The sequence below is a fragment of the Strix uralensis genome, chromosome 9 (genome assembly GCF_047716275.1).
Source record: "Strix uralensis isolate ZFMK-TIS-50842 chromosome 9, bStrUra1, whole genome shotgun sequence".
Classification (NCBI taxonomy): Eukaryota; Metazoa; Chordata; class Aves; order Strigiformes; family Strigidae; genus Strix; species Strix uralensis.
In genome coordinates, this window is record NC_133980.1 from 27,796,395 (window position 1) to 27,814,362 (window position 17,968).

The window sequence follows — 17,968 nt, forward strand, 5'->3', positions numbered from 1 at the left end:
TCTTTGCAGGCGGCTTCCCTTTGTGCAGTACTCCAGTGCAAAAAGCCATGAAGGATGCACTGAGTCTGCTGAGCAGAGAACAAGGACTGGGCTCATGAAGGAATATGGGCCAGTAATGCCAAAATACTTCTGATGTATCCCCTTCCTTTACCCAGCTTGAGAAGTAGAGAAATCCAAGCAAGAGCTTATGATCTTTGTGTATATCCACTTGCATGAGAGAGGGATGAGGACTGAGGATTTCAGAGAAAACCTGTGTTTGAAAGTCATATGAGAAATGAAGAATTAAGAGGTTTAGATCCCTAAGGAAAAGGGAGTGCAAAGGTCAGACATGTGACACAGAGAAAGATGTGGAGACAAAACCAAGACAAGGCAGGGAAGTTGCTTAATTTGTTAGGCATTTAGATGGGAAAAAAAAAAATAAAATGGAGAATTGTTTTAAGTGCTATTCCTGTGTTAGAAAGTTGCTGGAAAAATTAAGTTTTGGAAGTACCTTATTTCCACTTGTTTCACTAAGAGAATTTGCTGCTCAGTTCGCATAAAATATTAGGATAATGATATTTTAAAATGCCAGAAAGAAAAAAATTAAATGAAGAGTGTTGATTGAGTTGTGCAATAGTTATTCTTGGACTGTTGTTTCCCCAGATTTGTAAGATCTAAATTATAAAAACCCAAACCCTTCCATCCAGTTCTGAATGTATGTCAGTCTGTGCACATAATGTGGTTGTTATGCATTACGGTGTGTAGCACAGTGAACAGCAATGAAAGATATGAAAAGCAATGAAAGATATGAAAAGAAAGAAATTTTCCCATTGATCATTTAAAAAAAACTTGCCGTTGACATCTGCAGGTTTCTGGCGTAGAGCAAGGCAAGCATTTGGCTTTATTCTGGTAGCATGTTCTTGTATTTTTGTGGCTGATGGTTAAAGCTGATGGTTCAGTCCTTTTTGTAAAATAAGGTAGAACTCAGATTTTATTCTTGGAAATTATTTCTACTGCTAGAGGGTAGTGATTTGAGTATTAACATAGTGATACTGCTGTATGTTGTCAGATGATCTTACTTATTTCCTAGTGCTATGTGGTGGTTATTTAAATATTATTATGGAATCTAGGTAAAAGTCATTGGGAAATGTGGAGTCAGTTTAGATGTCAACGTGAACCTCAAAGAAATCTGCTTCTCCCCATGCGGTAATATACTCTGCTGGATTGCTGAACTCTCTTAATGGATTTCCTTTCATTTTCAGGGAGAAGAAGCTGATGATGATGATATATACAATGTGCTCTCCACATTAAAGAGGTTAACCTCTTTTCACAAGTAGGTGATTTTTTTTTTCCCCTCAAAAATGTACTGTTAATTTTATCATTTCAATGAGTATCAGTTGAAGTCTTTTGTTAAGAAATGAGAAAATATATGAAATAGAGATTAACAAATGATTAGTGGTATTTGTCAGTATAACTGCTTGGATTAATCTGGGTCCTTGCTTAGTTAATGCCATTACTTCTACAGATTTGATTTGCAAGTGGCATACCATCCCTTGCACTAAATGCTTTTACACCTGTGAGTATCTTACTAAAAGTCATACTCCCCTGCGTGACAGTCAGTGCACAAGGGACGCTTCTCATCTCTGGCACCAGTGGATGCAGGCCAAATCTGTGCTTTGAGCTTCAGCTCAGGAGAGCCCTGGAGGAAGGTGTTTCTCAATGCCTTTGAGGTATTTCTCCTCAAAATTATAGAAATAAGTGGTAGTAATAATAATAAAAATAATTAATAGTTTATGGTGAGAGTCCGGAAGGTGCATTTCTCTTCCTGCAGAAATGCCAGGGCTAGTTTCTAGTTGAATTGTTGGCAAAGTCTAACTGCGTGGATTGCACAGAAACTCCTTCACTAAGCAGGAACCAGCTCAGTGGAACCAGGCAGCAGCTTTTCAGGGTCCTGCTGCTCTCACACCTATGGGCACCCTCATAACTTGTAGAGCAACCTGGAAAATTTCACTTGAACTATGAATTTTGGAGCATAACCATGAAGACCTAATCTTCCCATCCTATCAACTAGGAAGTAATTGTTCCTGCTCAGCATGTAAAAAAGCTTCACATGCAGGTGACTGAGAGCTACAAATCATTTCTTCCTTAGAACGACATGTGAGAGGATCTTGCTTCTGACACCTCTTTTTATACAAATTGGTTTTAGTGATTTCATTTCTCTCTTCTTTATGTGCTTAGTCTTCACTTATCCTGAATTCCGCATTGGATCATTGTATGAAATGGTTCTGAAATACCTACTCTTTGTTTCCATTCAACGAGAGTCCCACAGAGATCATTAAATCGTTACTAATTTCCGTAGTGCAGCAGGCTGACACATGTGCAAATTAGGTTTTCAGTCTCCCTGGTAACATTCTGGAGCCACTTCTGCCTTTCCTGAGAGGACTGGTGAAAGCTGTAGTTCACGTCCAAGAAAGCAGCACAAATCTTAAGGCTCTTCTGAGAGTCTCCCACATATATTTTTTTCCTTTAGGGTTCCAAATCTCTAGAGAGTTATTTCGGACTGTAAAGAAAGCTTTGTAGAATAACACACAGATCGAGGTTGGGGACATCTACCTTCACCTTCAAAAATAGGAGAGAGAAAAGAAAACTAAAGAGCTGGAGAGCAGCTGTGTATCATTTCTCAGCTGATCTGTTATTTATGATTATAGCTCAGTGGGAATTTCTAATTAATATCTGCTTGCATATAAAGAAGTAATGAAATCTTTTCATTACTCTACTGAGTGTTACATCTAATACGGTTTCTTTATGAAAGGAAACAATCGTACCATCCCAGACAGAATTTCTGCCAAGCCTTTAGCTACAAGGTTGGGGTCTTCAATTCAAAACTCACATCGAGCGTTCTCATCTCAAAGAATGGTGGCTGTGGTCTGATACTCTCATTGCCTATCACCAACTGGGAGCCAAAAGAAATCAGCAGAACAAGTTGAAATTGCAGGCTAACACCTTGTACCTTCCAGGTCTTCTGAAAGTGCACAGATAAAGTAGTTGCTGAGGCTTTGAAAAGAAACAAGTCCCTCTCCCAGTGAGAGAAACTGTACCTTATCTGTGCTTGTGTTTCCTTGGTAGTTGCTGCTTCTTCATATTTTAGGAAAAAAAAGCCCAGCAAAGTGGAAAAAAACATGGTAAGGGATTGTCAGAAAAGCCTTCCAGACCAAAAAGCTTCTATATTGAGATTTTCCCAAGCTTAAGCTAATCCTCTTTCGGAGAGGGTCATGGCAACAAAAGGCTCACAGCACACCTTTTAATTCATGTCTTTTCCTCAGACAAGGATATCAGTATTCCAACACAAAAGAAATTCATCATTACAATGTTTTCTTCCAAGTTTTCAGAATATAATAATAAATTTTCTTGAGGTCTTCTGAATAGAACACCTGGAGTATATACTTGCGCTTCTTTTTTTTGCCAGGGTCTCACTGATATTTATAGCATTTTTTCTGTCCTTAAGTACATGGAGACAATTTTCCTATACTGATTCCAGTCCAATTCAACTGAGCTTTCACACATAACAAATCGGTGCCGTAACAGTTTGTATGCTGCAAAATATCAGCATTTCTCTCAGTGCAAGATACATGAATCTCAAGCATCGCCTCCCTTACTCTGGATGTGCCCTTTGATGCTGTCTTGTATATAGAACATTGTTTCACCTTTAGAAATCAGGATTGTTGGTATCACTAGTCTATATGAAATGGAATTTAATTCCTTCCTGCCTCCACACTGACTTCATAAGCCTGCAGTGGCTATAGTAACTCTCCAGACATGCATCATATTTTTATCAGTATAAGCATGATCAGTCAGGACACATCCCAGATAGGTACATTCATGGTCAGACCAGCAGACCTTCTCTTCTTGTTATAGAAACCTTTTGCCTAACCTTTTTTCCAGTAGTTGACCCGTACATCCTTCAGGCTGAATTATTCAGTTTATTATATCCAGAAGTAGAAGAAATTATGATAAATGAAACCTCAGTAGAGAAATCGGACTATCTAGCATAGCTGTTAAAAGCCCAAGGTACAGCTTCTCTCGCTTTGTGCTTCTAAAAAGAGCAGCAGTTTTGTGGGTAGAGAGATCACCTCTTTGAAAACTAAATTTTCTAAGCTGCTTGTTGACAGGCTTTCAGAAACGTTGTGGGACTGGTACCTTTACTTCATCTGACTCCTTTCTGGCAGAAATGTGCCCTAGCAAAGAGTGTTATCTATAGGGATGAAAAGAAACCTTTGATGAAATGTTGGGCCTTGTTTTCTGTAATCCATGAAGACTCTCTGACATGGAAGAGTCTAAGGGAAAACTCTGTGTGGTGTGAATTTTCATTCTAGGAGCCTCTATATCAATCTGAACCTCTGTGGAGAATTGTATTGTGTCCAAGGTACCTTTATAACATTTTGATTCCTAAGTATTTCAAAAGAGACAAGGGTGTACCAGAATATGCCCAAATTTAATGTGAAGGCTCTTCTTTAAGGAAGCTTATATTGAAAAACCCTATGCAACTTATATATAATTAGAATTTTTCAGCTTTGGAAGCTGAAAAGCTCTTTCTGAGATCAGCTGTCAGGGCAGGCTCAGAGCAAAGAGCTCAGGTGCCCCCAGCTGTCAGGGCAGTGGGGCATGCCCCCTGTGACGGCTGCCTGACACAGAGGGCTCTCAAATGAAAAGGCAGAAATGAGACAGTTTTTCCTTTCATATTCTCTGTAGGATAATCTATGCTGATATCTGCCTCTGCACACCAAGGAGATTTGACTGCTTTAATTACAGTGCTGTAATTAAGGAGGTACAACTCTGCCTTGCTAGCAACCTGTGATTTGCTGAAGCAGCATCTATGTGCTTAATATCACTAGGCAGAGGCAGTTCTCTGACAGCCTGTAATTTATCTATGAAACATTTTATTTTCATACTTCGAAGACCATTCAGAATTCCAAAAGACCATTCCAGAATCTAAGGTGGGGGGAGTATTTTTACTTTTTTTAAAGTTCTATTCATGGATTTGAATTAGAAGTCAAGATGCACCTTGGCTTAATGACACAACCCTAGAGTGAATAATTCACTTGCTTTTAGCACAGGGGCATTAATTGTTATGTTTTCTGTGAAACTTTTACAGGTGAGGTTTCCCAGGGCTAACATGCTCCAGGCTGGGAAGCATTTTGTACTAGGGGTTTCAATAGGATCTAGGCATTCCCAGTCTTGAGTTCAACCTCTGTCCGTTTCAGAACTAGAGAATTACTCTTTCTGGCTGAGCTGGGTTAATGTTAATGATTTAAACAAAGTCAGGCAGCTCCAAAGCAGGGTAAACACAAAGTGAGCATGTCATGGTGATCAAGGTGCTGGGATAAAAGGGAGCCAGATGCAAGAGACTGCTCTATCTAATTTAAAGTTGCCAATTAAGTCTGAACATCCCTTCTTCCAGGTGAGTATTTTAATCACCAACTTTCTGATTATTCTGAGGTGGCTTTGTCTTTTATAAACATACTATAAACTGTTTCAAATTATCTCAGTTTAAATCCACTGCAGAAAAATGTGTTAAATCTACTTTTTTTTTTTTTTGTGAGGGAGAATTTTTGCCTTCCAGGCAACCTGATATTTTGGTATTTCTCAGTTCTCTATTAAAAAAGCTGTACCATAAGCTGTTGAGATCTGAAAGGCTGTAGAATATGTGTTGCTAGTCTTGTTTGTATTCCTCTCACTGGCAAAGCAGGTTGCTACAATGAAATGTGAAACTGCCATCTCTGTCTCGTGCCGTGCTGCCTTACTTTAGATATTTCAGGATATTTAATATCTAGTGATAATGGATATTATTTTTCACCAAATGATACAGCAGAAAACCACATAACTTTATTCTGCTTAAAGCCATTTTTCATTCAGTGTATGTTGCTAGAGTTTGGTCCTAGTTTTTGCTGCAATGGCAGAGAAGTGCCTTCTGGAGTTCTGTCAATGCTTAGAACCAAAGAGGAAAGATGATTTAGAAGCAACACTGACAAGGAGCTTGTAGCTACACTTAAGTAACCTTTAAAGATTTATGTTATGCAGAGAGGTTTATCTCTTCCCTACAAAAATCCCATGTAGTAAACTATTTTTCCTCAATTATCAGAAATCCTAACTTCTGCTTTTAGCATGGTGTGAACTAATTGTGCAGCTGCTTTGTCAGCAGGCTGTATTGTCTCAGCTTTGCAAAAATACCAAAGCCCACTGAGCTGCCAGGTCAGACTATATTCTCACTGTCATGTGGAGTTTTGAGGAGCACCACTAATCTCTCTTTATTACCTCTCGTTCTAGTGCGCATGATCTCACAAAATGGGATCTGTTCAGTAACTGCTACAGATTACTAAGAACTGGAATTGAACACGGAGCTATGCCAGAACAGGTAAGGTTAGCAACACCTGCACTGCATCGTTCGGGGAGTCAAAGTTTTAAAGAGACTAGTTGTAGACATTCAAAAGATTAATGCACTAGACTTCAGTTATTTAGGAAAAACATGGAGTTTTGAATAAAATATATATTGTGGTTAGACACTGTCCAGGAAGTGAAAAATCTTGGATTCTGTGGTTTTTGAGCTACTTACCTCACCTCTCTCATCTGTAAAGTTAAGTTTCTTGGCTGTGAAAAGCAATGCAGAAATTATGATTGTCGTGGTTTGAGCCCAGAGGGCAACTGAGCACCAGTAGCCGCTCACTCACTCCTTCCCCCTCAGGACTGGGAAGGAGAAAATAAAGCAAAAGGCTTGGGAATGGTGATAAGGACAGAGAGGGATGACTCGCTAATTATGGTTATGGACAAAAGACAGACTCATTAGGGGAAGAAAAAGAACATAAATTTAATTCAAACACTAACAACGCCACCACCTAACAAATGGAGTAGGACAGTGAGAAGCATTACCACATCTTAAAAACACCAGCCCCTCCCTTCTTCCAGGGCTCAGCTTTGCTCCTGATTTCTCTCCCTCCCCCTCCACAGCGGCTCAGGGGGCAGGGAATGGGGGTGCAGTCAGTCCTGCTGCTTCTTCCTCCTCAGGGGGAGGACTCCTTGCATTCTTCCCCTGCTCCAGCGTGGGGTCCCTGTCACGCGAGTCAGTCCTCCACGAACTTTCTCCGACATGAGTCCTTCCCACAGGCCACAGCCCTTCCCGACCTGCTTCAGCAGGGATCACCCTTGACCCTGCGTGTTTCACTCCTCCCAGTGTAGAACTACAACAGCGGGGGCTTCCCTGAGAGTCCCGATCTCCTTCAAGTGTAGCCCCCTGCTCTGGTGTGGGGTCCTCCATGGGCTGCAGGGGGGTATCTGCTCCGGCCCTTCCTTCTCCTTTCTTCCACTGACCTCGGTGTTCACAGAGGTGTCCTCCTCACAACTCATTCTCACAGCTCCTCCTCCACATCTCAGTTTCCCCTTCTTAAATACATTATCGCAGAGGTGCAGCCACCATCACTAATTGGCTCGGCCTTGGCCAGAGGTGGGTGCGACTTGGAGCCGGGGGAGCTTCGAGAAGCTTCTCACAGGGGCCACTGCTGTAGCCCCCTCCCCTGCTACCAAAACCCCGCCACGCAAAAACCCAACACAATGATGTTTACACTGAAACCCAACATTTGTAAACCTTGGCTGCAGTTAGAATTATCACAAATGATTATTGTGCATTGAAGATAAGATGGAAGCTTATGAAAACCAGGAAACAAGAACATTTATCAGGGATGCTGGCCAGCCTTCCCAGTGGAGTTCTGTTAGTGGACGCATCTTGGACTTTGTTTCCTCCTAGTTCCATTTTAGTTTCTCAAAGGTGAACACAGGGACCATTTCACATTCTCCCAGGATTCCACTTTAAACTGCAGACTGCCTACTTCAGCATTTCAGCACATTTTATGTTATAATTTGATTTCAGTTAGAAGCCAGTTGTTAATTCTAACTCAACTTCATTTAGAAAAAAAAATTTCTCATGAAATTCTGTAAAAGTACTTTCTAAAAAAGGACCCTATGGAGGACGCATAGCCACATGCCATATGGAAGTCATGGCTTTAAGCTGTGGGACTCTCTGCAGTTGCTACTTAATGCTGAAATTGCGCTACCTGGAGGGAAGGGGCCAGCAGATAAAAACTGTCCATTCCATCTTCAGTTTCTGGGTTTGACAGTGATGTGGCTCCCCAAATGCTTCTGTAAGATCATAGGAAAAAAGTTCTGAAATCTGAACTCTCCTCAGTATTTTTTCCCCCCAGTCCACTAGAAGGAGTTTGCTGAAAAAGGATGGTTTGGTCTTTAGTGATACCCAAAAAGTGTTTTGTGAAGTGATCGGAGCTGTTACAAACTTGATTTGTTCTGTACAGAGCTGCAAACTGTTGGAAGCATCTTCAAACAAAAAGATTTTGAAATTTTTTGCACCTAATATTGATCTGAAATTTTAAAAATACACCCATAGATGCTTTTATGGGCACCATAAATACGAGCCTAGTCTTCTCCGTGAGAAAATTTGTATTTTCTCCCTTTTTTTTAGAAGTTGAGCTACATGTTCATTTGACAATGGAACAAATTTCCAGACTGTTTCACGAGTGAAGTCAGATTTAGAGGATTTAAACGGATGCTTTTGAACTGAGATATGTAGATGTTGGGTTGTACTTCTATCATGCTGTGACATCACCTCTTGCTGTACTCTAATGCACAGTTTTCTGTTCTGTTTCCCAGCATTTCCACAGTAATTTTTTCAGCTGTAATAGGCTGATTTCTTACTGCACCAAACTGAGTAAGGAAAAACAAAATCTTTGAAAACAAGAAGTGTACTACCTGAGAGCTACTCCTATTTCTTCTCCCCAAAATACATTATAAGTTTTACATACACTTTACTGATACGCTTGATACTTCCAATGTGCTGATATTCTTTGTGTTCCCTCTGTTACAGATAGTTGTTCAGGCACTGCAGTGTTCCCATTACTCTATTCTCTGGCAGCTGGTGAAAATCACTGAAGGCTCCCCTTCCAAAGTAAGCTGGCATTTGATCATACAGATTTTACTGAAGAAACACAACTTGCCTGAAAAGGCATTAGACCTGATTCTCTGTAACTCCACCCACTGTACTGTCGTTTTATGTCGTTGTGAAACAGTTAAAAAATGCTAGCATTTTGATTTATTTGATATTTCAGGATCTCTCTAACATCATGCATATGTCTAAATAAGCTATACAAACAGTGGAGGCTTGTCTTCATCAGGATTTTATACTAGCTAATCTTTGTATTTTTATTGCTGAAGATACTTAATGCACATTATTGTGAGTACAGCAGTTTCCATGAATGGCTAAGTGATGTTGGCAATGCTTACCTAACAGTTGTAAGCAATGCTGTTCATCTGTACACCACAGATAGCTTAATATTTATGTGTGTTTACCTTGCTTACCTTTTGCTTACATCTTTTATGTTGCTAAATATAAACGTAAGGCTGCTAGCACTGACGACTGCTAATAAAAATCAAGTGCACACAAGTTTGATGCAGTAAGGACAATGTTACATGTAACTTGTTTGTTATACTTGGCTTATCCAGGGCCTTTCCTTAGCTCTTTTTTCAAGCAGAGGCCAACATGCTGTCCTATTAGTGCCTTTTCAAAAATAATACATCAAATTAAAATGGTATGAAAACTGAAGTAGTAAGTGTACTTCCTCATCAGCATCAAAAAGAAAAAGATGCTCTACTAAAGTACCAATAAAATAAGCTTTTTATGCACATAAAAATGATAAAAATACATTGTAAATTCTTTGAGTGGTTTTGAATACTGACTTATATTGACATTTAAAAAATTTTCTAGTAAGAAAAAAAGAATAATTGGTATTCTTTATTATGGCTTTTGTTCCCATTTTCCCCTCTCAGCTTCTTTAGCATGCTGGTAGTATATAATTATTACATCTTGACTCCTTATAACTCAGAAAACTGAATACATCCCGTTTGTTTTAAATGAACTCAGAATCTCATCAGAATAAAGCATCTGAAGTCCTCCTAGCTAGCAGCATTGTTATCCTTAGGGAGAAATTTCACTTTGACAGAAGGAGCTACATAACTAGAAATAAATCCAGGAGGCCATACGCTGCTTCAGCCCGTAAGTCCACAAAACCAACACACCAAATCTCATTCTATTGCTTCCCTTGTAAGGCAGACTGGGCTGCTGGTTACCGGTGTGGTGAGTGATGGTGGGTGCAAGGAACCTGGCACTCAGAGCAGGTGCACTTAGAGCACCTAAGTGGCTGTCCAAGCCTGGACGCTGTCTTCAACACCTTTATTAAATTTTTCCCCATGTGCTTTTTGACTGTTGGGTCTTGCTAGTTGTCTTACCCACTCCTGAAGGTGCCCAACAACTCTGTCCTACTTGCTGGGCCTCTTGAGCAGCAATGCCCAGTCTTGCCCTGCTCTGGGTGCAAACGCCAAGACACAGAGTGTTCAGTAAGATTCTCATCTTCCTTCACTGTATTTCTCCATTTTTTTGAACTAAATACAGTAAATTGCTGCAGTATAACATCGATGGTGCAGAGCAATAACTGTCAGCATTGATGGAAGAAAGTTTCATGTTTTCTTGTGTCTAAATTATAGCAAAAGAAACATACTCACCATAAACCACAACTAGCAACTAACACATACAGCATCTATCTGCACAGGACCTGGTCACAAGCTTTGCATTTTGGTGTCAAAGTATTAATGTGGACTGTTGTTTGCAATATTACCATCATAGTCCAGTTAAACTGCAAGAGAAAAAGACCTTTATTTCAGTGACTTAGTGTGATTGTATGGCTTCGCCTACTTTTTCAAAATAGGATACGTTTGTATGAGACATTGTTTTATGAGATGAATGCAGAATAGTCTTGATCTTTCATGTATTTCTGATACTCTTCTGATTGATAATGTGGTTCATAGGAATGGGAGGAACTATGAAAGCTCCATTGAGAATGACTGTACAAGTCAATTCTGCTTCTGGAATCCCCAGTGAAAATCATAATTACTCTAACCTAGAGACCTGTTATTAACTTACTGTTTGGGGTTTCACCCCACCCACTACAAAAATAATGAGTATTCTACATGCTTAATTCAAGAGGAGCACTGCATTAATGCCCTTCAGCTCTTCGTGCCTGGCCAGCAACCTCAGCTGTGCTCGCAACAGAAAACAGGATAAAGAGAAATCCACAGACCCGATGTGGTTTGTAGCATTTTGTTCTGTGTGGGTTTTTTCTATTAAACTTTCCATTGTAGTTTGTTCACTGTGGAAATAAATCTGATCTGCACTGTATCTGTCGCTTAATCCTTTAGAAGATCATTTTGCCCATGGTTGTTTTATAAGCCACGATTTAGGCTTATAAATTAGCAGACATTAAAGGGGATTACTTCTGAAGGATGATGTATGGGAAGACAAAAGGATTAACACAACCATCTCAAAATGAAAAATAGTGTATTGCATGAGCATTTTTTAAGTATTCAGGCTTTTACAAGAACATTTCTGGCACAGTATTTTAATATGTAGGTCCATCCAGCTTTCTAGTGTTACTTTGCTGTAGCTGTAATGACAGAGAGAGGTGATGGTTTCCAGACTGAAGTGGTATCTTTAGTAGACCAGTGGATATAGCTGTGAAAATTAGAGAGGCTTGTGGACACATAAGCCTTTGAGGTTTGAAATAACAGCAGAAGATTACAAAACAAAATATGAGCTGAGAACAATTTCTTGGTTTCTGTTTCGATACAGATCAGGTAAACTGTCTCTGAAAGAAAAGGGAAAGGTCATTGGTACCTCTAGAGGGGTGGGAGCAGGGGAAGGCAAGGTGGTAAGACAGTTACGAGGAGGGAAGTAGGAGCTGGGTAGTGGGGAAGAGAAGGAAGATGGAAGATGACGAGGCTAATGGAGAGAAGGGAATTTATAGTATGTCATAAGACTAATCTTGAGTCCTTGTTTTTCTGTATCCTTTAGACTTGTGACTTTTCATTCCCAGGCTCGTGTTTAGAAGATGATTTTTTTAGATTTCTCTTGAGCATGCAGGCTGAGAGATGTTGTGGATGAAAGTATTAATACTGTAATGATTTAGCAGCAAATCAAGATTTATTAATGACTAGCAGTACTTAATCATTAACCAATTTTAAAAATTTACAGAATAATTTAGTAAAATATGTCAAAATAGTGACTTAACTACAGATTCGAAGATGACAAGATTCACACTAACTTACTGTGTGGTACCTTAAACCAATACATATATACATGTGCATTCACAAACACAAGACGTACAAACACACAGACAAAGTATTTGGATTCAGTAAAATAAGTATGTACCCACGCTCATGGAAATAACTGTGTACACCTAAACACATCGGTAGGTAGAGTGAGTGAGTGGGTGAAAGAGAAGCTAGCTCAAAGTTAAAATTTCCCTCTTCTTGAGTTTAGAGTAAATATTGACAGTGCATCTGCATTCCTCAACGGGTGATAATTGAGACTTGAGAGGGTTGACTTTGCCCTGGACTCCCATCAGCTTTAACGGCTGATGGTGCCTTAAGGTTTTTGGTACCTGAGAGGCATCCCAGGTGAGCGGAGATGCTGGTCACAGGCCCGCTGCGGTCCAGGAGAGCTCAAAGGGTCTCACTTGGAGTCACTATTTATAGGGTGCAAGATAACTGACTTCCATCAGGTACTTTTCCACTCCAGCCCAGCTCAAGTGATAAAATATTCTGGTGTTTTCCACCAGTTGCACAGGCCCAGAACTTGTTGGATGTGCAGTTCTGTTATCGCCCTCCCTCGGCCGCGTCCCAGGTGCAGATGTACCAGGCTGTCGGGAGGTGATGGACTGTTATCACCACTCCCAAGCGATCGGGAGAGCAGGAGCCAGGCATGTCAAGGCGGTGCCTTAACGCTCTGGTCCACTGCCGTTTGCAATCCATACTGCCCTAGGTTGGTATGTGGCCCAGGAGGGGAGTTGGAATCACACCAAGCACTGAGCAGCCCAGCAAGGAGAGGGGTCGGGGGAGGAATTGCACCACCACAAGAGATCAGAGGTGGAGGGATTGATTTGTAAGAAATGTTCATCTGCTGCCAGCTGGGTCGTTTGTGTGAGTTGATGCTGACAAATAGTAGCTGCTCTGTTTCACGTAGTTAGTTACCATGTAGGCAATCAATGCACAGGATAAAGTATATTAACATTTTGGAATTGTGAGTACAGGATTCAAGGGTGTTAATGTTTCTGTGGGAGGAAGAACTTAGTTTGGTAGTAGTGGGCATATATTGGCAGGTTTTACCTTTCTTAATCAGTTATGCTCTGCATCCATTAGGTGTACATTTTACTGCAGGGAGTTTGCGGGTGGCATGGGTGGATCTGGTAAGATTTCTTTCAGAGTTGTTTGAGTAGATTTCAAAATTGCTTAATATTTTTGTGTATTGGTTCTAGGGTAGAGTAATACATGACAACCAGGAGTGTACAATTGGGAACAGAATCTTTTTGGAATGAAGTTCTTTATCTGGTGTTCAGATGGCTTTTCCAAAAATACAGCCTCTCTCCTGAGATGATTGCCCTTGTTTGGAAAGTGTTCATGGGCATTATACCCATGCCCAGGGCACAATTATTGCTTTCTGAGAGATACGCTATCTTATGACTGTTGGGTGTGTTTTGGATTATGGCTGACTACATGAGGCTAGGTGTGCTGGTCTGTAGGCTTTGTATGTGTGGCAAAGAAAAACTGTTTGACTCTTGTGGTTTAAATCAAATTAGGATCAAGTCAGCTCATCGATTAATTAACAACACTTAATTAACCTGTAGTCAGTGCAACACATCTCCAAGATAAGTATCAGCTATACAGCAGGTAAACCAGAATACTAGACACTTTTATAATCACAGAATCACAGAATCATCTCGGTTGGAAAAGCCCTTGAAGCTCCTCCAGTCCAACCATGAACCTCACACTGACCGTTCCCAACTCCACCAGATCCCTCAGCGCTGGGTCAACCCGACTCTTCAGCCCCTCCAGGGATGGGGACTCCACCACCTCCCTGGGCAAATGTTAATGAACACCTACAAATGTCTAACTACCTTTCTGTAACTGTTCACAACCTACTCTAATCCCCTCCCCAAGACACACACGATGTAGTTACACATGCACACACCCCCTCTCACAGGAGTTATGAGGTACAAGCCCATTGCCCTTTGGGGGGCATGAGATCCCCTGCTTGTATGTGGCTGCTGTTGGACATGGGTGTGCTCCAGGTTCATGTGTACCCACCCCCACAAAGCACTCCACAGTCACGTACACACATTTGAGGTGTGGGTTCCTGTGTGGTGTTCCCCATCCTGGCAGTCCTTCAGATGGATGTGGGCTTCTTGGGGCTTCCAGGCCCAGGCAGCAGTTGCAGTGTTGGGGTGTCTGACTTGGTTTGACTGCTGCTCTGTTCCATGCTGCTTTTATAGGTGTTTTTTTTATATCCAAGGTGGTTCCTTCTTTTCTCAAAAGTTTCTTGGTAATCTCCTGGTTACTGTTTAATCTGGTCATTTTAAACAAAGTCATTGTTAACTTTCCTCGTAGTATTACCAGTTTTTAGGCAAACACCCCCTCAGAACAGGTAGTTTGGGTGTTCCCAGGCACTGTTGTACTCATGTTCTCATTGTATCAGCTGTTTTTTAGCCAGGCTGTTACCAAGAGGGTGCTCTGCAGATTCCCCCACACTGTGTAGATTTGTAGATTACAATTTGGATCACAGAGTTTAAAGAAGTCATATCAGCATAAAAATGTTTCAAAGACGTTTTAACAGAAGGGGGGTAATTACTGATTATTTGAATTAGTAAGAAAGTCCAAAGTCTCCGCCCAATAACAAAGATTCCACCAGTTAACTTAAATACAGCGTAGAGTTGGAGCAGAGTTATTTTAGAGCTCTTTTTCAAGGTAGCCTGTGCAAAAAAAGGCTTACTGTGGAGTTGTCTTCGTGTCTAAAATCTGAAAGGAAAAATTGATGGCTAAAAGAAGGTTGTAGCAGCTCAGAATGAAATGTGTAAGCCTTGAAATATCCATAGTCTACTGCTCTCATCTTTGGTCTTCCTCCTGTACGTGTTCAGAGGAGGCTGAGGCCATGGCTGTCGATAGGCAGACTAGTGCTCTTTGTGCTAAACAGCACGATGCTGGGGGGAAGCTCTGCAGTTTGTGGGAGCAGTCTTGCAGGCTGGGGAAAAACTGTTCTGCATGTGAAAAGGGGTTTGAAGATGGTTTCAAAGGAAGCTGGTAATTTCTCAGCAAGAGTTCTCTTGACTGTAAATCTTGGGGAGCCAGCACACTCTTGAGGTAGGAGACTTGGGAATTAGATTATACAGTTGCCATTTCCATCTAGATTTCTTCATGTATACAATAAACCAGGTGCCTGGGACCATTGTACTATGCACTGTACATGTATGAATGAAAAGGAAATATTTGTGGAAGAAGAGAGTCCAAAATCTTAGAACAGTAAACAAACAAAAAAAAAAACCCATGAACAGAGCAAACATTCAGAGCCAAGACAAAGGCAAAACAGTTCTGAATGAGCAGCAGCCAGACCAGCCAAATGCATAGCTATTACAAAGTGATTAGTAGGCAGAGGAATTAGTGAAGGGGATTTAAAGAGGGATTTAAAGAACAACATAGCGACTTGGTGACTTTTCATATTTATATAGGCACAATGAAAAAAGCACAAAATGCTGAAGGGAAGAAGAGTCACAAGGTGCAAAAGGTTGGGTTGGGTTCCACAGTTGAATTGAAAGCTAACGGCTCTTGAACGCTGTAAAGTTTATCAAAGAGTTGGAGTTGCAAGGTGAAGGAAGTTAATACTGCAGATAAGTAGTTTAGAGGAAAGGCAGTGGGCAAATAGGAAGAAAAGCATTAGGTTTGATAATGAACCTAGCGAAAGCACAGTGTTTCTAAATGGCTTCAATGGAAAAAACAAGCCTCAATTTAAAGCTAGAAAATAACTGAAGAATTGTAGATAACAGTCTTGTGAACACAGTTGTTCAGTTCCAGGTGGTGGCAAAGCCAGTACAAGCCCTTGCTCTTAGTGGCTCATTCTCGTTCCCTCCATGGACTAGTTAAATTTTAAGATATTGTGCTGTACAGTTCAAGAAAGGGTTATTTTTATCCTGGGTCACTGTAGTGATCCAGTTCACAGTGTGACCCCGTGGTTTTACCCTGGCAACCAAGAGGACAGTGAAGTTTTTTTATACCCGTTTTTCTGCTGAAGCCAGCATATCAGGTAATCACACCTCTAGAGCCCTGCCTGTGCGCCTGAGAATGGTAACAGACTTGAAAATGTAATTTATTTTTTTTCCTTCCAGTTCTGTCTTTTACCACTCTGTAGCAGTCTGGGGATTTCTCCAAATTTAGAAAAGTTCCAGATGGCTCTGTTGCACTGTTCAGTCGGGATTTCTTTTGCTGTCTGTAACTGTTCAAAATGAATCTTCGTCATGCTATCAAGAGAGAGGATAATAAATAATGTACCTACGTGTTACTCATTCTTTGACAGAAGGAAAAATGGGAGACACAATCATTCACTTTTCAGCCTTTATATAGGATTTTTCATAGGTTTTAGTTTTTCTGTTGTTAGGTGTTAGATGTTAACGTCTAAGTGAAAGATAATTGTGATGGAAAGTAGGAAGTTACTACTGTGATTGTAATCCTAGTGTTTAAAGGTGTAAATGGGATGATCATGAAACAGTGAACTGATAAGCCTGACATCAGTCCTAGGTAGAATCTTGGACTGGCTGATAGAAAACCCAGTCAGTACACGGCTGAAGGGTGGAACGAACATGGCCAAGAGATAAGACTGGAAGGAACAAATAAATTTGCTCTTGAGAAGATTGCATTTTTGACTGATAAGGAAACCAGTTGAAATACCAGTTTCTGTAAGACATTAGTACCCCATTGCATTTCAGGTGAATATATGAATTTAATGTAATTCATATTCAAAGCTCAAAGCTATATTAGAAAAGAGTTGTAAGTGGGAATCATCACACAGCAGGATAGCTTCTGATGCATTCCGGGAGAGATCCGTTCTCTGCTAAAAACTGATAATTTTTACCAATCATCGGGGAAGGTAAAGTGAAGGTATTTAAAATGTGGATGATATAAATCAATTGGTAAACAAAATACAGTTAAAAAAACAAAAAGAGATTTTAATGCTGCCAAATGGAAGGCTTATATCAGGGAACAAGAGGGCTGATCAGTGGAAAGTTGTGAATTTGAACAGAGCAGAGCTGTCTTACAGATGATGTTAATGTGGTGGTACAAGGGATCCTTGGCTATATTATCAGAGAAAAATTTATAATAGGAAGGTGAGGTAGCTCATAGACCTAAAATCACACTGACTCTATTGAAAATTATAAGAGGTTCAGAGATTTAGGAACACTTCGGCATGCTTGCAGACCTGCCTTCTGTTGTAAATCAGTACAGGAAGAACATATGGGCCACAAAAAGGCTTTTCAGTAAACAAAGAATAACAAGATCTTATGATAGGAAGCAATAAGAAAAGCTAAAACTAGAAATGAGACACATGGACTGAACAGCCAGCATAATTAAAAATGGGAATTTTTAGCAAGGAAAATGTTGCATGTACATTATGTGGATTGTGTAGATGTAGGTTGGACGTTGTTGTGTAGGGCACACTGCCTTCATCTGAAAGCTGATAGAGGTGTCACGGAGGAAGGTCTGCAGGAGTGGCAGGCCAGCAGGCTCAGGGTGAATTAATGGCTGGTGTGAGCCCTTCTTCATGTGAAACCAGGGATGGTGAAAACTGGGAAGGGAAGGGTCTTTCAAGCATTGGTCCTAGGTGCCTTTGCTAACACAAAGTCCTGGTGATTTCTGGTTCTTGTTTTCTTCTTGGTTTATCACTACTGTAAAACAGAGTCTCTATTGAAGTATGTGTCAGGCAGCCACGTACATTGTCAGTACATTTGGTTACAACAGAGGCTTTTCACATAGGACTGTTCTTTTTCTCCTGTAACTG

General features: G+C 40.6%; 1 protein-coding gene across 13 annotated transcripts in view; it reads left to right on the forward strand.

Annotated features, from left to right (window-relative positions):
- STAG1 (STAG1 cohesin complex component) overlaps window positions 1-17,968 on the forward strand; it is a 203,557-nt gene that overhangs the window by 157,245 nt on the left and 28,344 nt on the right. For all 13 annotated transcript variants that reach the window (XM_074877914.1, XM_074877925.1, XM_074877926.1 and 10 more), the window contains 3 exons: window positions 1,242-1,312; window positions 6,304-6,391; window positions 8,906-8,986. In XM_074877914.1, coding sequence (XP_074734015.1) covers window positions 1,242-1,312; window positions 6,304-6,391; window positions 8,906-8,986 — 240 coding nt within the window. The remainder of the gene's footprint in view (window positions 1-1,241; window positions 1,313-6,303; window positions 6,392-8,905; window positions 8,987-17,968) is intronic.